This window comes from Tachyglossus aculeatus, chromosome 8 (assembly GCF_015852505.1).
Source record: "Tachyglossus aculeatus isolate mTacAcu1 chromosome 8, mTacAcu1.pri, whole genome shotgun sequence".
Taxonomy (NCBI): Eukaryota; Metazoa; Chordata; class Mammalia; order Monotremata; family Tachyglossidae; genus Tachyglossus; species Tachyglossus aculeatus.
The window spans coordinates 35669069-35690879 of record NC_052073.1 but is presented as its reverse complement, the minus strand read 5'-3'; the positions used below and the strand labels follow the sequence as shown (position 1 = coordinate 35690879).

Below are 21811 nucleotides of genomic sequence, written 5' to 3'. Positions count from 1 at the left end.
CGCTTACTGTGTGCAGAGCTCTGCAATAATAAGAATAATGTTGGTGGTTCTTAAGCGCTTACTATGTGCTGAGCTCTGTAATAATAATAATATCCCCGGCCGTCTCCCTGGGTTATTTATTCCCCCATCCCGCTTTCGGTCCTTCCAGGGAATAAAATACACTTGCTTCTCCTCGGCTTCATTCATTCACTCATTCGATCGGATTTACTGAGCGCTTACTGTGTGCAGAGCTCTGCACTAATAAGAATAATGTTGGTATTTGTTAAGCGCTTACTATGTGCCGAGCACCGTTCTAAGCGCCGGAGTGGAGGGGGATACAAGGTAATGGAGGTTGTCCCACGTGGGGCTCACGGTCTTCATCCCCATTTTCCAGATGAGGTCCCTGAGGCCCAGAGAATAATAATCAATCAATCGTATTTATTGAGCGCTTACTGTGTGCAGAGCACTGTACTAAGTGCTGTACTAAGCACTGTACTAGCACTGTACTAAGTGCTATTATTATTAATAATAATAACGACGGCATTTATTAAGCGCTTACTATGTGCCAAGCACTGTTCTAAGCGCTGGGGGCTCACAGTCTTAATTAGAGAAGCAGCATGGCTCAGTGGAAAGAGCAGGGGCTTTGGAGTCAGGGGTCATGGGTTCGAATACCAGCTCCGCCAATTGTCAGCTGGGTGATTTGGGGCAAGTCACTTCACTTCTCTGGGCCTCAGTGACCTCATCTGGAAAATGGGGATGAAGACTGGGAGGCCCCCGTGGGACCACCCGATCACCTTGTAACCTCCCCAGCGCTTAGAACAGTGCTCTGCACTGAACCCTGACTGCGCCCTCCTTTCCTCTCCTCCCGCTCCCTTCTGAGTCGCCCCGACTCGCTCCCTTTCTTCATCCCCCCATCTTACCTCCTTCCCTTCCCCACAGCACCTGTATATACGTATATATGGTTGTACATATTTATTACTCTATTTATTTATTTATTTATTTATTTATTTTACTTGTACATTTCTCTCCTATTTATTTTATTTTGTTGGTATGTTTGGTTCTGTTCTCTGTCTCCCCCTTTTAGACTGTGAGCCCACTGTTGGGTAGGGACTGTCTCTATGTGTTGCCAATTTGTACTTCCCAAGCGCTTAGTCCAGTGCCCTGCACATAGTATGCGCTCAATAAATACGATTGATTGATTGATTGATCCCCGCTCCCAGCCCCACAGCACTTTTCATTCATTCAATCATTCAATCGTATTTATTGAGCGCTTACTGTGTGCAGAGCACTGGACTAAGCGCTTGGGAAGCCCAAGTTGGCAACATCTAGAGACGGTCCCTACCCGACAGTGGGCTCACAGTCTAGGAGGGGGAGACGGAGAACAAAACAAAACATATTAACAGAATAAAAGAAATAGAATAAATATGTACAAGTAAAATAAATAGAGTAATAAATAGTGCGTTCATCAAAATACTTGCGTTCATCCTAGCTCACCTGCTTCTATCAGTGCTCAACATATAATAAGCACTTAACAAATACCACCATTATTATCTAACCGGAATAAATAGGCCATTTTCTTTCATCCACCCCATCCAATTTGCAGCCTCGAACAGAAAATCAAATCAAATCACAATTGATAAAGTCACTCAATCGTCTTTATTGAGCGCTTACTGTGTGCGGAGCACTGTACTAAGCGCTTGGGAAGTACAAGCTGGCGACATATAGAGACGGTCCCTACCCAAGAACGGGCTCACACACTTATGTCCACCTCTCTCATTTATTGATTTTTCTTCCCGTCCGTCTCCCCCTCCAGATTGTCATCTTGTTGAGGGCAGGGGATGTGTCTGTTAATTGCTTTACTGGACTCTCCCAAGCGCTCAGTACAGTGTTTAGCACATAGGAAGCGCTCAATAAATACGATTGACTGACGGACTGACTCTCCAGGCGGATTTGGGGGGCAGTGGAGGGTGCTTGGGTCCCTGGGGCGGGGGGCCGGGAATGAGCCTTAGGGAGATGGCTCAAGTTTCCTCTCCTTCTGCTGTGCCCGCTCCTTCTTTCCTCTCCTCCTGCTCATGCTGTTCTCTGCAAAAGGGGATGAAGATAGAGAGCATCCGAGCCGATAAATCCCCCGATCGGCAGGCGATAGAAGAGGAGGAGAAAAAGAGGAGGAGGAGGAGAAAAAAAGGAGAAGGAGGAGGAGAGAAGGAGAGGAGGAGGATAAAGGAGGAGGAGAGGAAGGAGGAGGAGGGAAAGAGGAGAAGAGGAGGAAGGTGAGAAGCAGGAGAAAAATGAGGATTTTGCAAGGAGGAGGAGGAGAAGAAGAGAAAAGCAGGAGGAGAAGAGAGGGAAGAGGAGAAAGGAAGAAGAGGAGGATAAAGGAGGAGGAGAGGAAGGAGGAGGAGGGAAAGAGGAGAAGAGGAGGAAGGTGAGAAGCAGGAGAAAAATGAGGATTTTGGAAGGAGAAGGAGGAGAAGAGAAGAGGAGGAGAAGAGAGGGAAGAGGAGGAAGAGGAAGAAGAGGAGGATAAAGGAGGAGGAGAAGAGAAGAGGATAAAGGAGGAGGAGGAGAGGAAGGAGGAGGAGGGAAAGAGGAGAAGAGGAGGAAGGTGAGAAGCAGGAGAAAAATGAGGATTTTGGAAGGAGGAGGAGGAGAAGAGAAGAGGAGGAGAAGAGAGGGAAGAGGAGGAAGAGGAAGAAGAGGAGGATAAAGGAGGAGGAGAAGAGAAGAGGATAAAGGAGGAGGAGGAGAGGAAGGAGGAGGAGGGAAAGAGGAGAAGAGGAGGAAGGTGAGAAGCAGGAGAAAAATGAGGATTTTGGAAGGAGGAGGAGGAGAAGAGAGGGAAGAGGAGGAAGAGGAAGAAGGGGAGGATAAAGGAGGAGGAGGAGGAGAGAAGAGGAGGATAAAGGAGGAGGAGGAGAGGAAGGAGGAGGAGGCGAAAGAGGAGAAGAGGAGGAAGGTGAGAAGCAGGAGAAAAATGAGGATTTTGGAAGGAGGAGGAGAAGAGGAGAAAAGCAGGAGGAGAAGAGAGGGAAGAGGAGCGAGAGGAAGAAGAGGATAAAGGAGGAGGAGGAGAAGGAGAGAAGAGGAGGAGAAGAGAGGGAAGAGGAGAAAGAGGAAGAAGACGATGATAGAGGAGGAGAAAGGATGGGGAGCAGAAGGAGAGGAAGGAGGGAGAGGAGGAGAAGAGAAAAAGGAGGAGAAGGAGGGAGAGGAAGGGGAAGCCAAGCCCTGGGATAGACCCAGGTAAAGCCGTCCGGCCCCAGTCCCCCATCCCACCCGGGGCTCCCGGCCCAAGTGGGAAAGGCGCACAGGGCCCCGATCCCCATTTTCCAGATGAGGAAACCGAGGCCCCCAGAAGTGAAGCGACTCTCTCTCGGTCACCCGGCAGGCAGGAGGCGGCGTGGGGATTCGAACCCAGGTCCCCCGCCTCCCCCGACCCGGCCTGGGCGGAGGGTCCGCGGAGGGGGCAGGGCCTGGCCTGGGCACAGGGTGCCGCACCCTCAGGCGCTGACCGCCCCTCCCCGCCCCCGAGGTCAGAGGTCAGGGGCAGAGTTGGGTGCTGGAGGGGAGTGGGGGGCGACGGATCGGGCGCCAGGGTCAGAGGTCACAGCTGGGAGTTAGGGAACGGGATTGGGGGTCAGAGGTCACAGTTGGGATCAGGCGGGGGTCGGATCAGGAAGGGGGACCTATTTGTACCTATTTACTATTCTATTTATTTTGTCTTGTACATATTTACTATTACTATTCTATTTATTTTGTCCATGATGTGCATTTGGCTCTAATTTGGCTCCGACAGGACATATCTATTCAATTTATTTTATTTTGTTAGTACGTTTGGTTTGGTTCTCTGTCTCCCCCTTTTAGACCGTGAGCCCGCCGTCGGGTAGGGACCGCCTCTCCATGTTGCCGACTTGGACTTCCCAAGCGCTTAGTCCAGTGCTCTGCACACAGTCGGCGCTCAATAAATACGATTGAGGATGATGAATGGGGAACGGGGTCAGGGGTCACGGTTGGGGTTGGAGGTTGGGATAAGCGCTCAATAAATACGATTGATTGATTGATTGATTGATTGGAGGCCTAGCAGGGTTGTGGAAGTGGGGCAGCGGGGGACCGTCCGGGGGGCTGGGGTGGCGGTCCTCCCACCAAAATGGGCCCGCACCTTGGCACTCCCGGTCGTCTCCGGGCCGGGGCTGGGTACCCGACGGGCAGGTGGGCCGGCATTTGCCCCGGTGCAGGAAGGAGCCACTGGTGCAGCGGATGCAGAAGTCCTGACTAAAGCAGCTCTCGCAGGCGGGACCGCACCCTACGGAGACACCCACGCGCAGACCCCGGGGATGGAGACCCTCTCCCCTCCGGCCCCGCGGACCCCCTGCCCTCCCTTCAGCGGTGCGGCCCACTGCGGCGAGCCCGGTGCGGAGGGGAGCCCCCTCATCACCGATGATGATGATGATGGTATCTGTTAATATGTGCAAAGCACTAAGCGCTGGGATAGCTACAGGGTGATCAGGTTGGCCCACATGGGGCTCACAGTTTTAATCCCCATTTTACAGATGATGATGATGGTATCTGTTAAGCGCTTACTATGTGCAGAGCACTGTTCTAAGCACTGGGGTAAATCAGGTTGTCCCACATGGGGCTCCCAGTTTTAATCCCCATTTTACAGATGATGATGATGGTATCTGTTAAGAGCTTACTATGTGCAGAGCACTGTTCTAAGCACTGGGGTAGCTACAGGGTAATCAGGTTGGCCCACATGGGGCTCACAGTTTTAATCCCCATTTTACAGATGATGATGATGGTATCTGTTAAGCGCTTAGTATGTGCAGAGCACTGTTCTAAGTACTGGGGTAAATCAGGTTGTCCCACATGGGGCTCCCAGTTTTAATCCCCATTTTACAGATGATGATGATGGTATCTGTTAAGAGCTTACTATGTGCAGAGCACTGTTCTAAGCACTGGGGTAGCTACAGGGTAATCAGGTTGGCCCACATGGGGCTCACAGTTTTAATCCCCATTTTACAGATGATGATGATGATGATGACGGTATCTGTTAAGCGCTTACTATGTGCAGAGCACTAAGCGCTGGGGTAGCTACAGGGTAATCAGGTTGGCCCACGTGGGGCTCACAGTTTTAATCCCCATTTTACAGATGATGATGATGATGATGATGGTATCTGTTAAGCGCTTACTACGTGCAAAGCACTAAGCGCTGGGGTAGATACAGGGTAATCAGGGTGTTCCACATGGGGCTCACAGTTTTAATCCCCATTTTACAGATGATGATGATGATGGTACCTGTTAAGCACTCACTATGTGCAAAGCACTAAGCGCTGGGGTAGCTACAGGGTAATCAGGTTGGCCCACATGGGGCTCACAGTTTCAATCCCCATTTTACAGATGATGATGATGATGATGATGGTATCTGTTAAGCGCTTACTACATGCAAAGCACTAAGCACTGGGGTAGCTACGGGGTAATCAGGTTGGCCCACATGGGGCTCACAGTTTTAATCCCCATTTTACAGATGATGATATCTGTTAATAATAATAATGACGACATTTATTAAGCGCTTACTACGTGCAAAGCACCGTACTAAGCGCTGGGGAGATTGCAAGGAGATCAGGTTGTCCCACGGGGGGCTCCCAGTCTTAGTCCCCATTTTACAGATGAGGGAACCGAGGCCCAGAGAAGTGAAGTGACTTGCCCAAAATCACACAGCTGACAATTGGCAGAGCCGGGATTCGAACCCATGACCCCTGACTCCAAAGCCCGGGCTCTTTCCACTGAGCCACGCTGCTTCTCTAAGCAGCTTACTATGCGCTCAATTAAGTTAGTAAGTTAAACGCTTACTATGTGCAAAGCACTAAGCGCTGGGGTAGCTACAGGGTAATCAGGTAGGCCCACATGGGGCTCACAGTTTCAATCCCCATTTTACAGATGATGATGATGATGATGGTATTTGTTAAGCGCTTACTATGTGCAAAGCACTAAGCACTGGGGTAGCTACAGGGTAATCAGGTTGGCCCACATGGGGCTCACAGTTTCAATCCCCATTTTACAGATGATGATGATGATGATGGTATTTGTTAAGCGCTTACTATGTGCAAAGCACTAAGCACTGGGGTAGCTACAGGGTAATCAGGTTGGCCCACATGGGGCTCACAGTTTTAATCCCCATTTTACAGATGATGATGATGATGGTATTTGTTAACGCTTACTATGTGCATCATCATCATCATCAATCATATTTATTGAGCGCTTCCTGTGTGCAGAGCACTGTACTAAGCGCTTGGGAAGTACAAGTTGGTAACATCTAGAGACAGTCCCTACCCAGCAGTGGGCTCACAGTCTAAAAGGGGGAGACAGAGAACAAAACCAAACATACTAACAAAATAAAATAAACAGAATAGATATGTACAGGTAAAATAAATAAATAAATAAATAGAGTAATAAATATGTACAAACATATATATACATATATGCATGTATATATACATATATGTACATATGGACATATATACATATATGTGTATATATGGACATATATGCATATATATGTCCATATATACATATATATATGTCCATATATACATATATATATATGTCCATATATACATATATATATGTCCATATATACATATATACATGTATATATTCTAGACTGTGAGCCCGCCATTGGGTAGGGCCCGTCTCTAGATGTTGCCAACTTGGACTTCCCAAGCGCTTAGTCCAGTGCTCTGCACACAGTAAGCGCTCAATAAATACGACTGATGATGATAGATGTTGCCAACTTGGACTTCCCAAGCACTTAGTCCAGTGCTCTGCACACGGGAAGCGCTCAATAAATACGATTGATTGATTGAACCGTTGAGAAGCAGCACGGCCTAATGGGCTGAGCCCGGGACTCAGGCCCCGCCGCCTGCCTGCGGTGTGACCTTGGGCCTGTCACTTCACTTCTCCCTGCCTCAGTGGCCTCATCCGGAAGATGGGGATATACATGCATATATATATATATGCATATATATATATATATATATGTGTGTTTGTACATATTTATTACTCTATTTATTTATTTTACTTGTACATATCTATTCTATTTATTTTATTTTGTGAGTATGTTTGGTTTTGTTCTCCGTCTCCCCCTTTTAGACCGTGAGCCCGCTGTTGGGTCGGGACCGTCTCTAGATGTTGCCAATTTGTCCTTCCCAAGTGCTTAGTCCAGTGCTCTGCACACAGTCAGCGCTCAATAAATGCGATTGATAGATTGATTGATTTTACTTGCCCATATCTAGTCTATTTATTTTGTTAATATGTTTTGTTTTGTTGTCCGTCTCCCCCTTCTCGACTGTGAGCCCGCCGCTGGGTAGGGCCCGTCTCTAGATGTTGCCAACTGGGACTTCCCAAGCGCTTAGTCCAGTGCTCCGCACACAGTAAGCGCTCAATAAATATGATTGATTGATTGATTGATTGATTGATTGATTGATTGAACCATTGGGAAGTAGCACGGCCTAACGGGCAGAGCCCGGGCCTGGGACTCAGAAGGTCTAGGCCCCGCCGCTTGCCTGCGGTGTGACCTTGGGCCCGTCACTTCCCTTCTCCCCGCCTCAGTGGCCTCATCCAGAAGATGGGGATATATATGTATATACATGTTTGTACATATTTATTACTCTATTTATTTATTTTACTTGTACATATCTATTCTATTTATTTTATTTTGTGAGTATGTTTGGTTTTGTTCTCCGTCTCCCCCTTCTAGACTGTGAGCCCGCTGTTGGGTAGGGACTGTCTCTAGATGTTGCCAATTTGTCCTTCCCAAGCGCTTAGTCCAGTGCTCTGCACACAGTAGGCGCTCAATAAATGCGATTGATTGACTGATTGATTTTACTTCCCCATATCTATTCTATCTATTTTATTTTGTTAATATGTTTTGTTTTGTTCTCCGTCTCCCCCTTCTCGACTGTGAGCCCACCGTTGGGTAGGGACCGTCTCTAGATGTTACCAACTGCGACTTCCCAAGCGCTTAGTCCAGTGCTCAGCACACGGGAAGCGCTCAATAAATATGATTGATTGATTGATTGATTGATTGATTGAACCATTGGGAAGCAGCACGGCCTAACAGGCAGAGCCCGGGCCTGGGACTCAGAAGGTCTAGGCCCCGCCGCTTGCCCGCGGTGTCACCCTGGGCCCGTCACTTCCCTTCTCCCCGCCTCAGTGGCCTCATCCGGAGGATGGGGCCAGCCCCGCATGGGCCCACCAGATGACCCGCTGCGAACGGCGGCCGGCACGCGGTCAGCGCGGAACGGATGCCGGGCCGAGGAGGGGAACGGGGAGCCGAGGGGCGCGTGGCGGGGGGGCTTCCCGGAGGGGGCGGCCCCCGGGCCCGGCCCGCCGCCCCCCGGCCCGCCCGGACTCACTCTTGCAGCGGTTGGCGTCGCGTGCGCGCAGGCCGAAGTGTCCCCGGGGGCAGTCGTGGAGGCAGAGGCCCACCTGGCGCAGCCCGGCGCGGCCGATGTGGAGGAAGAGCTTGTCGCGGCAGGACAGGCAGCCGTTCTCCTCCGAGCAGCTCACACAGCCCGGGCAGCTCCCCCGCGGACCCCCGTCGGGACCCCCTGCCCACACGCCACGGACCCTGTCACCCCCCGCCCTCACTCCCGCCGGCCACTCGACCGAGCGCTTCTCGCGCCCGGGAGAGGCCGATCGACCCGTTCCCTGCCCACGGAGATCCCCGGGGACAGCGATCAGTACAGTGCCCGCGCTCAGTACAGTGCCCCGCACCCAAGGGTCGCTCATAAATCCCACGATGACCATTCCGGTGGAAGGCAATTGTGGACAGGGAATGGGTCCTTTCTATGTCCCGTCTTTTCCCCTGCGCTCAGTACAATGCCCTACACCTGGGAGGTGCTCAATAAATCCCTCGATGACTACAAGACCATTCGGATGGAAGCCCCTTGTGGACAGGGAATGGGTCCTTTCTATGTCCCATCCTTTCCCCTGCGCTCAGTACAGTGCCCTACACCTAGGGGGATGCTCAATAAATCCCACATTGACTACAGGCCATTTGAGTGGAAGCCCCTTGTGGACCGGGAATGAGTCCTTTCTGTGTCCTGCCCTTTCCCCTGCACTCAGTACAGTGCCCTACACCTAGGGGGTGCTCAATAAATCCCACATTGACTACAGGCCATTTGAGTGGAAACCCCTTGTGGACAGGGAAGGGGTCCTTTCTATGTCCCGTCCTTTCCCCTGCGCTCAGTACAGTGCCCTACACCTAGGGGGTGCTCAATAAATCCCACATTGACTACAGGCCATTTGAGTGGAAACCCCTTGTGGACAGGGAAGGGGTCCTTTCTGTGTCCCATCCTTTCCCCTGCACTCAGTACAGTGCCCTACACCTGGGGGATGCTCAATAAATCCCTCGATGACTACAAGACCATTCGGGTGGAAGCCCCTTGTGGACCGGGAATGGGTCCTTTCTGTGTCCCGTCCTTTCCCCTGCGCTCAGTACAGTGCCTTACATCTAGAGGTGCTCAATAAACCCCACGATGTCTACTAGGCCATTAGAACTGAAGGCCCTTGTGGACAGGGAATGGGTCCTTTCTGTGTCCCGTCCTTTCCCCTGCGCTCAGTACAGTGACCCGCTCCCAGGGGGTGCTCAATAAATACCACGATGGCCATTAGAATTGAAGCACCTTGTGGGCAGGGAACGGGTCCCTTCACAGTCTCGACCATTCCCCAGTGCTCAGTACACTGCCCCGTCCCCCAGTGGGCCTCAGTCTTCGTCCCCATTTGACAGATGAGGTCACTGAGGCCCAGAGAAGTGAGGTGACTTTCCCAAAGTCACACGGCTGACAAGTGGCCGAGCCGGGATTAGAACCCACGACCTCTGACTCTTACTGTTCTATCTATTTTGTTAATGAGGTGCATATGACGCCAATTCTATTTATTCTGATTATTTTGATACCTGTCTACATGTTTTGTTGGCTGTCTCCCCCTTCTAGGCTGTGAGGCTGCTGTTGGGTAGGGACCGTCTCTCTCTGTTGCCTATTTGTACTTCCCGAGCGCTTAGCACAGTGCTCTGCACACAGTAAGCGCTCAATAAATAGGACTGAATGGATGAATGAATGAGCAGGATGACCCTTCCTCAACATTCCGTGGACGGCTGGGGAAGGGGTCTGCGCATGCGCAGGACCCGGGGCCCGCCTGGCCCCAGAGCGCATGCGCGGCTGCGGGAGGCGGCCGCCCTCCGCCTACAGCGGGGCCCGGCCGCGCGAGGGCGCTGTGCCCTCCGCTCGTCTGCTGCGCATGCGCCACGCTCGCGGCGCGTGCGGGGCCGCCGCGGGCCACGAGGGGGCGACCTGCCTTCGTTCGTTCGTATTCATTCACTCACTCACTCATTCATTCATTCGTTCACTCATTCATTCATTCAATAGTATTTATTGAGCGCTTACTGGGTGCAGGGCACTGTACTAAGCGCCTGGGAAGTCCAAGTTGGCAACATCTGGAGACGGTCCCTACCCGACAAGCAGCATGGCTCAGTGGAAAGAGCCCGGGCTTTGGAGTCAGAGGTCATGGGTTCAAATCCTGCTCCCCCAATTAGCTGTGTGACTTTGGGCGAGTCACTTCACTTCTCCGGGCCTCAGTTTCCTCATCTGGAAAATGGGGATGAAGGCCGTGAGCCCCCCATGGGGCAACCTGATGACCTTGTGACCTCCCCAGCGCTTAGAACAGTGCTTTGCACATAGTAAGCGCTTAACAAAGCCCATTGTTATTCACTTATTCATTCATTCGATCATATGTTTTGATTTACTTACTATTTTGCACATACTTACTGTGGGCAAAGCACTGTACTGTGCGCTTGATTTTTAAAATTATTATTGCTTTGCACACAGTAAGCGCTTAACAAATACCATCATTATTATTATTATTATTGACCAAAAGTACTATTATTCATTAATGATAATAATCCCTGCATTTGTTAGGCACTTACAGGGTGCACAGCACTGTAATAAGGGATTTATTTATTTATTTTTCATAATTCTTAATACTATCAATGCTATTATTCATTAACCATAACTCAGGTATTTGTCAAGCGCTTACAGTGTGCAAAGCACTGTCATAACCAATTTATCTATTTATTTTTTATTATTGTTAATACTATCAATGCCATTATTCATTAACCATAACTCAGGTATTTGTCAAGAGCTAACAGTGTGCAAAGCACTGTAATAAGCAATTGATTTATTTATTTTTTATTATTATTAATACTATCAATGCTATCATTCATTAACAATAAGTCGGGTATTTTGTCAAGCGCTTACAGTGTGCAGAGCACTGTAATAAGCGCTTGATTTATTTATTTTTATTAATAATAATAATATCAATGCTATTATTAATTAACAATAATTCAGGTATTTGTCAAGCGCTTACAGTGTGCAAAGCACTGTAATAAGCGCTTGATTTTTTTATTATTAATACTATCAATGCTATTATTCATTAACAGTAATTCAAGTGTTTGTCAAGCGCTTACAGTGTGCCAAGCACTGTTCAAAGCGCTTGATTTATTTATTGTTATTACTATCAGTGCTATTATTCATTAATAATAATAATTCAGGTATTTGTCAAGCACTTACAGTGTGCAAAGCACTGTACTAAGCGCTTGATTTATTTATTATTTTATTATTATTAAAACTATCAATGCTATTATTCATTAACAGTAATTCAGGTGTTTGTCAAGCGCTCACAGTATGCAAAGCACTGTACAAAGCGCTTGATTTATTTATTATTATTACTAGCAATGCTATTATTCATTAATAATAATAATTCAGGTATTTGTCAAGCGCTTACCGTGTGCAAAGTACTGTACAAAGCGCTTGATTTATTTATTATTTTATTGTTCATACCATCGATACCGCTATTCATTAATAATAATAATTCAGGCATTTGTCAAGCGCTTACAGTGTGCAAAGTACTGTACAAAGAGCTTGAATTTATTTATTATTTTATTGTTCATACTATCAATACCGCTATTAATTAATAATAATAATTCAGGTATTTGTCAAGCGCTTACAGTGTACAAAGCACTGTACAAAGCGCTTGATTTATTTATTATTATTACTAGCAATGCTATTATTCATTAATAATAATAATTCAGGTATTTGTCAAGCGCTTACAGTGTGCAAAGCACTTGATTTATTTATTATTTTATTATTAATACTATCAATACCGCTATTCATTAATAATAATAATAATTCAGGTATTTGTCAAGCGCTTACAGTGTACAAAGCACTGTACAAAGCGCTTGATTTATTTATTATTTCATCATTCATACTATCAATACCCCTATTCATTAATAATAATAATTCAGGAATTTGTCAAGCGCTTACAGTGTGCAAAGCACTGTACAAAGCTCTTGATTTATTTATTATTTTATTATTAATACTATCGATACCGCTATTCATTAATAATAATAATTCAGGTATTTGTCAAGCACTTACGGTGTGCAGAGCACTGTACAAAGCGCTTGATTTTCAATTATTAATACTATCCATACCGCTATTCATTAATAATAATAATTCAGGTATTTGTCAAGCGCTTAGTGTGCAAAGCGCTTGATTTATTTATTATTTTATTATTAATACTATCGATACCGCTATTCATTAATAATAATAATTCAGGAATTTGTCAAGCGCTTACAGTGTGCAAAGCACTGTGCAAAGCGCTTGATTGATTTATTATTTTATTATTAATACTATCCATACCGCTATTCATTAATAATAATAATTCAGGTATTTGTCAAGCACTTACGGTGTGCAGAGCACTGTACAAAGCGCTTGATTTATTTATTATTTCATTATTCATACTATCAATACCGCTATTCATTAATAATAATAATTCAGGTATTTGTCAAGCGCTTACAGTGTGCAAAGCACTGTGCAAAGGGCTTGATTTATTTATTATTAATACTACCCATACCGCTATTCATTAATAATAATAATTCAGGTATTTGTCAAGCGCTTACAGTGTGCAGAGCACTGTACAAAGCGCTTGATTTATTGATTTATTATTTTATTAATAAATTCACAATCAATCAATCCAACCGTCCTGGCTACTTATTGAGCTCTTACCGCGTAAGAGCACTGTACTGAGTGCCTGCGACCGTCCGAGAGTTCAAAGGCACGATTCCCGCCCTCAAGCCAGTCAAGCGTCAAACAGTCCGGGCTATTTATTGAGCGCTTACTGCCTGCAGAGCACTGTAGCCCGTCCGGGCTATTTATTGAGCGCTTAACGAATATTATTATTATTATTATTATTATTATTATTATTATTATTATTAAGCGCTCACTGCGTGCAGAGCACTGTACTGAGCGCTTGGGAGAGTCCAATAGCTAAAGAAGACGCGACTCCCACCCTCAAGCCCGTTAACGATTAATCAGTCAAACAATCCGGGCTATTTATTGAGCGCTTAACAAATGCCATTATTATTATTATTATTATTATTATTATTATTATTGTTATTGAGCGCTTACTGCGTGCAGAGCACTGTACTGAGCGCTTGGGAGAGTCCAATAGCCAAAGAAGACGCGACTCCCACCCTCAAGCCCGTTAACGATTAATCAAACAATCCGGGCTATTTATTGAGCGCTTAACAAATGCCATTATTATTATTATTATTAAGCGCTTACTGCGTGCAGAGCACTGTACTGAGCGCTTGGGAGAGTCCAATAGCTAAAGGAGACGCGACTCCCACCCTCAAGCCCGTTAACGATTAATCAGCCAAACAATCCGGGCTATTTATTGAGCGCTTAACAAATGCCACTATTATTATTATTATTATTATTATTATTATTATTATTAAGCGCTTACTGCGTGCAGAGCACTGTACTGAGCGCTTGGGAGAGTCCAACAGCTAAAGGAGACGCGACTCCCACCTTCAAGCCAGTTAACGATTAATCAGTCAAACAATCCGGGCTATTTATTGAGCGCTTAACAAATGCCACTATTATTATTATCATTATTATTATTAATTATTATTATTATTAAGCGCTTACTGCGTGCAGAGCACTGTACTGAGCGCTTGGGAGAGTCCAATAGCTAAAGAAGACGCGACTCCCACCCTCAAGCCCGTTAACGATTAATCCGTCAAACAATCCGGGCTATTTATTGAGCGCTTCACAAATGCCACTATTATTATTATTATTATCATTATTATTAAGCGCTTACTGCATGCGGGATACTGTACTGAGCGCTCTGGAGAGTCCAGTAGCACAAGACACGACTCCCGCCCTCAAGCCTTTCACAGTCAATAGCAGTCAAACAGTCTGGGCTATTTATTGAGCGCTTACTGCATGCGGGACATCGTACCCCGTCAGGGCTATTTGCTGAGCGCTTCCTGCGTGCAGAGCGCTGTACTGAGCGCTCGGGAGAGTCCAACAGCACAAGGAGACGCGGCTCCCGCCCTCAAGCCCGTTAACGATGAATAAAACGGTCTGGGCTACTTTTTGAGCGCTTCCCGCGTGCGGAACACTGTACTGAGCGCTCGGGGGAGCCTGACAGCAAAAGAAGAAACGAGTCCCGCCCTCCAGCCCGTTCCTATCAGTCCGTCCAACTGTCCTGGCTATTTATGGAGCGCTTCCCGCAGACGGAACGCTGTCCACCGTCCGGGCTATTTATTGAGCGCCTCCCGCGTGCGGAGCACTGTACTGAGCGCTCGGGAGAGCCTGACAGCAAAAGAAGACACAGGTCCCGCCCTCCAGCCCGTTCCGATAAATCCCTCAAACGGTCCCGGCTATTTATGGAGCGCTTACTCCATGCAGAACACTGTCCACCGTCCGGGCTATTTACAGAGCGCTTCTTGGGTGCGGAACACTGTACTGAGCGCTCGGGAGACGAGTCCCGCCCTCCAGCCCGTTCCTCTCAGTCCGTCAAACGGCCCCGGCTATTTATGGGGCGCTTACTTCATGCAAAACACTGTCCACCGTCCGGGCTATTTATTGAGCGCTTCTTGGGTGCGGAACACTGTACTGAGCGCTCGGGAGAGCCCGACAGCCAAAGAGGACACGAATCCCGCCCTCCAGCCCGTTCCTCTCAGTCCATCAAACGGTCCCGGCTATTTATGGAGGGCTTACTCCATGCAAAACTCTGTCCACCGTCAGGGCTATTTATTGAGCGCTTCCCGCGTGTGGAACACTGTACTGAGCGCTCGGGAGAGCCGAGTCCCGCCTTCCAGCCCGTTCCGATCAGTCCGTCAAACGGTCCCGGCTATTTATGGAGCGCTTACTCCGTGCAAAGCACCGTCCACCGTCCGGGCTATTTATTGAGCGCTTCTTGGGTGCGGAACACCGTACTGAGCGCTCGGGAGACGAGTCCCGCCCTCCAGCCCGTTCCTATCAGTCCCTCAAACGGTCCCGGCTATTTATGGAGCGCTTACTCCATGCAAACCACTGTCCACCGTCCGGGCTATTTATTGAGCGCTCCTTGGGTGCGGAACACTGTACTGAGCGCTCGGGAGAGCCTGACAGCAAAAGAAGACACAGGTCCCGCCCTCCAGCCCGTTCCGATCAGTCCGTCAAACGGTCCTGGCTATTTATGGAGCGCTTCCCGCGGGCGGAACGCTGTCCACCGTCCAGGCTATTTGTTGAGCGCTTCTTGGGTGCGGAACACTGTACTGAGCGCTCGGGAGAGCCCGACAGCCAAAAAGGACACGAGTCCCGCCCTCCAGCCCGTTCCTCTCAGTCCGTCAAACGGTCCCGGCTATTTATGGAGCGCTTACTCCGTGCAAACTACTGTCCACCGTCCGGGCTATTTATTGAGCGCTTCCCGGGTGCGGAACACTGTACTGAGCGCTCGGGAGACGAGGAGTCCCGCCCTCCAGCCCGTTCCTATCAGTCCGTCAAACGGTCCCGGCTATTTATGGGGCGCTCACTTCATGCAAAACACTGTTCACCGTCCGGGCTATTTATTGAGCGCCTCCCGCGTGCGGAACACTGTACTGAGCGCTCGGGAGGGCCGAGTCCCGCTCTCCAGCCCGTTCCTACCAGTCCGTCAACCGGTCCCGGCTATTTATGGGGCGCTTACTCCGTGCAAAGCTCTGTCCACCGTCCGGGCTATTTATTGAGCGCCTCCCGCGTGCGGAACACCGTACTGAGCGCTCGGGAGTGTCGTTGGGGGAGTAGCCGCCGCCCCCTCCTCCTCCTCCCGGCCGCCCTCCCGGTTACCGTGGCTCTTCCTCCGGGCGGGGGCGAGCAGGTGGGCGGGCTGGAGGAGGAGGGCCGCCAGCAGCTCCACCAGCGCCAGGGGCATCGGGACTGCACTGGACGCCCCCCTGCCGCCGGCGGGGGAGACACGCTGGGGGGGGAGGGGGACGGGGGGGACCGGGGGCGCTGGGGGAAACTGAGGCAGGCAGGGGGAGGGAGATGAGAGAAAAAGAGAGAGAGAGAGAGAGAGAGGGTCCGAGCTGGGCGCCGGGGGAGTGGGGGAAACTGAGGCAGGCAGGGGGAGGGAGATGAGAGAAAAAGAGAGCGGGGGGGCCTCCGCGGGGCGTTCGTTTTTATAGACGCCCCCCGGAGCCCGTGGGGCCCACCCCCTTCCCCTTCCTGGGCGCGGATTTGGGGAGGAGAAAAGTTGGGGGGAGAAAAGGAGAGACCGCAGAGACACCGGGGAGACCTCAGAGATGAGGGGGGAGACCTCAGAGACACCGGGGAGACCTCAGAGATGGGAGGGGGAGACCTCAGAGATGGGAGGGAGAGACCTCAGAGACACGGGGGAGACCTCAGAGACACCGGGGGAGACCTCAGAGATGGGAGGGGGAGACCTTAGAGATGGGAGGGAGAGACCTCAGAGATGGGAGGGGGAGACCTCAGAGACCCGGGAGAGATCTCAGAGACACTGGGGAGACCTCAGAGATGGGAGGGAGAGACCTCAGAGACAACGGGGAGACCTCAGAGACCCGGGAGAGACCTCAGAGATGGGAGGGGGAGACCTCAGAGACACCGGGGGAGACCTCAGAGATGGGAGGGGGAGACCTCAGAGACACCGGGGAGACCTCAGAGATGGGAGGGGGAGACCTCAGAGACCCGGGGGAGACCTCAGAGATGGGAGGGAGAGACCTCAGAGGCCCGGGGAGACCTCAGAGATGGGAGGGGGAGACCTTAGAGATGGGAGGGAGAGACCTCAGAGATGGGACGGGGAGACCTCAGAGACCCGGGAGAGATCTCAGAGACACTGGGGAGACCTCAGAGATGGGAGGGAGAGACCTCAGAGACAACGGGGAGACCTCAGAGACCCGGGAGAGACCTCAGAGATGGGAGGGGGAGACCTCAGAGATGGGAGGGGGAGACCTCAGAGACACCGGGGGAGACCTCAGAGATGGGAGGGGGAGGCCTCAGAGACACCGGGGAGACCTCAGAGATGGGAGGGGGAGGCCTCAGAGACACCGGGGAGACCTCAGAGATGGGAGGGGGAGACCTCAGAGATGGGAGGGAGAGACCTCAGAGACTTGGGGGAGACCTCAGAGATGGGAGGGGGAGGCCTCAGAGACACCGGGGAGACCTCAGAGATGGGAGGGGGAGGCCTCAGAGGCAACGGGGAGACCTCAGAGACACCGGGGAGAACTCAGAGATGGGAGGGAGAGACCTCAGAGACCTGGGAGAGACCTCAGAGATCGGAGGGAGAGGCCTCAGAGACTTGGGGGAGACCTCAGAGATGGGAGGGGGAGACCTCAGAGACCCGGGGGAGACCTCAGAGATGGGAGGGGGAGACCTCAGAGACCCGGGGGAGACCTCAGAGATAATAATAATAATAATAATAATAATAATAATAATAATAATAATAATAATGACATTTATTAAGCGCTTACTACGTGCGAAGCACTGTTCTAAGAGATGGGAGGGAGAGACCTCAGAGACCCGGGGGAGACGTCAGAGACCCAGGGGAGAACTCGGAGATGGGAGGGGGAGACCTCAGAGATGATAATAATAACGATAATAATGATGGAATTTACTAAGCGCTTACTATGTGCGAAGCACTGTTCTAAGAGATGGGAGGGGGAGGAGACACCGGGGGAGAGTTTAACCCCCTGGGCTCCACGCCCTGCTCCTTTCCGTTTGTCTCTCCCTTTCTCTGTCTCTGCCTCTCCCTTCCTGTCTCTCTATCTCTGCCTCACTCCCTGTCTCTCTCTGATTCCCTCGCTCCCTGTCTCTCTCTCTCTCTCTCTCTCTCTCTTCTTCCTCTCCCTTTTCCTCTGTGTCTCTGCCTCTGCCTCTCCCTTTCAGTCTCTCTGCCTCTGCTTCTCCCTTTCAGTCTCTCTGTCTTGTCCTGTCTCTTTCTCTCTGTCTCTTCCTCTCCCTTGTCTCTCTGTCTCTGCCTCCCCCCTCTCTGTGTCCCTGACTTGTCCTGTCTCTTTTTCTCTGTCTCTGCCTCCTCCTTTCAGTTGTTTCTCTGACTCTGCCTCTCCCCGTCAGTCTCTCTGTCTCTTCCTCTCCCTTTCTCCCTTTCTCTCTCTCTCGTCTCCCTTTCTCTCTATCTCTTCCTCTCTCTTTCAGCCTCTCTCTCTTCTCCCTTTCTCTCTGTCTCTGCCTCTCCTTTTCTCCCTGTCATTCTCTCTTCTTCTCCCTTTCTCTTTCTTCTTCCTCTCCCTTTCAGTCTCCCTTTCTCCCTGTCACTCTCTCTTCTTCTCCTTCTCTCTGTCTCTTCCTGTCCCTTTCAGTCTCTCTCTTTTCTCCCTTTCTCCCTGTCTCTGCCCCTCCCTTTCTCCCCATCACACTCTCTTCTTCTCCCTTTCTCTCTGTCTCTCTCCTTTCTCTCCACCTCCCTCTCTTCCTCTTCCTTTCTTCCTGTCTCTCTCTTCCTCTCTCTTCCTCTACTTCTCCCTTTCTCCCTGTCACTCTTCTTCTCCCTTTCTCTCTCTTCTTCTCCCTTTCTGTCTCTTCCTCTCCCTTTCAGTCCCTCTCTTCTCCCTTTCTCTCTCTGTCTCTGACCCTCCTTTTCTCCCTGTCTCTCTGCTTTCTCTCTCTCCATCTCCCTCTCTTCCTCTTCCTTTCTTCCTGTCTATCTCTTCCTCTCTCTCCCTCTCCCTTTCTCTCTGTCTCTGCCTCTCTCTCTCTATCTCTGTTTCTCTATCTCTGCCTCTCTCTTTACCCCTCTCTCTGTCCCTGTCTCTTTCTCTCCGCCTCTCCCTTTGTTTCTTTCTCTCTATCCCTGTCTCCTCCCTTTCTCTCAGTCTGTCTCTTCTTATCCCTGTCTCTCTATCGCTGCCTCTCACTCCCTGTCTCCTCTCTGTCTCTCTCTCCTTCTCCCTCTCTTCCTCTCCGTCTCTTTCTCTCTCTGCGTCTCTCCCTCCCTTTCTCTCTGTCTCTCCTTTCTCTCTCTCTTTGTCTCCCTCTCTCCTCCCTGTCTCTTTTTCCCTCTCTGCTTCTCCCTTCCTCTCTGTCTCTTCCTTTTCCTGTCTCTCTGTCCCTTTCTCTCCCTCTCTCCCTTCCCTGTCTCTCCTTTCTCTCCCTCCCTGTCTCCCTCTCTCCTCCCTGTCTCTGTCTCTCTTCCTCTCCCTTTTTCTCTCTCTCCACCTCTCACCATCTCTCTGCACCCGCATCTCTCTTCACCCCACCCCACCACATCTTTCTTTCAGAAGGGGTAGCATCTCCCAGTGGGTAGAGCCCGGGCCTGGCAGGCAGAAGGTCCTGGGTTCTAATCCCGGCTCCGCCACTTGTCTGCTGTGTGACCTTGGGCCAGTCGCTTCGCTTCCCTGGGCCTCAGTTACCTCATCTGTCAAGTGGGGATTCGATACCTTGTTCCCCCTCTGCCTTAATCAGTGGTATTTATTGGGTGCTTGCCGTGTGTGCGGAGCCCTGTACTGAGCGCTCGGGAGGGTATGAGTGAGTACACACGATCCCTGCACGGTCAGGGCGCTGTACTGAGCGCTTGGGAGAGTCCAATTCAACAATAAACGGACCCAATCCCTGCCCACAACGAGCTGACAGTCTAGAGGGGGAGACGGATGTAAATAGAAATCAATAAACTTCAGATATGGACATGATAATAATGGCATTTATCAAGCGCTTACTATGTGCAAAGCACCGTTCTAAACGCTTGGGGAGGTTACAAGATGATCAGGTTGTCCCACGGAGGGGGGGGGCTCATCGTCTTCATCCCCATTTTACAGACGAGGTGACTGAGGCCCAGAGAAGTGAAGTGCCTTGCCCAAGGTCACACAGCTGACAATCGGCGGAGCCGGGATTTGAACCCACGACCTCTGACTCCAAAGCCCATGCTCTTTCCACTGAGCCACGTTGCTTCTCACATAAGTGCTGTGGAGCTGAGAGGGGGAGGAATAAATGGAGGTGGTGTCTCTCCCAGCGTTTAGAACAGTGCCTGGCACAGAGTAAGCGCGTAACAAATACCCTAAAAAAAGTGGGGTGGCTCTAAGGAACTGATCAATCAATCAATCGTATTTATTGAGCGCTTACTGTGTGCAGAACACTGTACTAAGCGCTTGGGAAGTACAAGTAGGCAACATATAGAGACGGGCCCTACCCAACAGTGGGCTCACAGTCTAAAAGTGATGAGAAAACTGATCTGGATTTGGGAGAATAACAGGGAAAGGGCTGGGATGGGAAAACCTCCCAAGAGGCCCGGAATGTCAGCTCATTCATTCATTCATTCATTCAATCGTATTTATTGAGCGCTCACTGTGTGCAGAGCACTGGACTAAGCGCTTGGGCAGTACAAGTCGGCAACATATAGAGACGGTCCCTACCCAACAGTGGGCTCGTCGAGGGCAGGGAACGTGGCCGTAAACTGTGGTAACGGACTCTCCCAGGCGCTCAGTCTAGTATTCATTTAACTTGTCCATATCTATTCTATTTATTTTATTTTGTTAATATGTTTGGTTTTGTTCTCCGTCTCCCCCTTCTAGACTGTGAGCCCACTGTAGGGACTGTCTCTCTATGGTGCCAACTTGGACTTCCCAAGCGCTTAGTCCGGTGCTCTGCACACAGGAAGCGCTCAATAAATACGATTGATTGATGGATTGATTGCTCCGCACACAGTAAGCGCTCAACAAATACGATCGAACGAATGGATGAACTCAGGCCTTGAAAACCCGAAGCCTCCTTCTCCCTTTTCCTTCTCTCCTCTCTGGGCCGTCTAATTAGTCCCTCTTTCTGTTTTCCTTCCCCGGTCGGGTTTCCTATTGGGCTCCGAGCCCTCCCTCCCACAGAGGAGCCCCATGTAATAATGACTGGGATTTTTTTTAATACCAGTGTAAAAGAAATTGAAAAATTACCCATAAAACGCAGGTCTGTGAGCCTCCGGCATGGGCTTTCTTTCCATAAACAAACGAGTTGAGAGACAGACCTTGAAGTCTTTTAATTTTCCCAGCCCACACATCGCTTGACTCCCGGGAGGAGGGAATCTAGGGGGAACCCAGGTCTTTGGACTCCCGGCCCTGGGCTCTTTCCACCGGGTTACATATTTATTACTCCATTTATTGATTTATTTTACTTCATCAATCATCAATCATCTTTATTGAGCGCTTACTATGTGCAGAGCACTGTACTGAGCGCTTGGGAAGTACAAATTGGCGACATATAGAGACAGTCCCTACCCAACAGTGGGCTCACTTGTACAGATCTATTCTATTTTGTAGTATGTTTGGTTTTGTCTCCCCCTTTTAGACTGTGAGCCCACTGTTGGGTAGGGACCATCTCTATATGTCGCCAATTTGTCCTTCCCAAGCGCTTAGTCCAGCGCTCTGCACACAACAAGCGCTCAATAAATCCGATTGATGATGATGATGATGATGATGATGCGATGCCCCTGGCCTTCGAAATTCACGGACGTT

At 49.9% G+C, this 21811-nt stretch overlaps 1 protein-coding gene across 1 annotated transcript; it reads right to left on the bottom strand.

The window, feature by feature from the left end:
- Positions 1–1888: 1888 nt before the first annotated feature.
- Positions 1889–8787, bottom strand: RSPO4 (R-spondin 4). Its single transcript, XM_038750058.1, has 4 exons — positions 8697–8787; positions 8394–8588; positions 4139–4282; positions 1889–2061 (listed from the first exon to the last, which is right to left on the bottom strand). Exons 1-4 carry the CDS (start codon positions 8785–8787, stop codon positions 1985–1987), a joined length of 507 nt encoding a protein of 168 aa, XP_038605986.1. The 3' UTR covers positions 1889–1984.
- Positions 8788–21811: the final 13024 nt, after the last annotated feature.

Bases quoted from the DNA above. Each gene is read 5' to 3' on its own strand.
- RSPO4 (XM_038750058.1), bottom strand. From the start codon at position 8,787: ATGGTCATCGTGGGATTTATGAGCGACCCTTGGGTGCGGGGCACTGTA. The intron at 4,283-8,393 runs GTGAGTCCGGGC...GTGTCTCCGTAG, and splicing joins CGACGCCAACCGCTGCAAGA to GGTGCGGTCCCGCCTGCGAG. The intron at 2,062-4,138 runs GTGCGGGCCCAT...CCCCTTTTGCAG, and splicing joins AGACGACCGGGAGTGCCAAG to AGAACAGCATGAGCAGGAGG.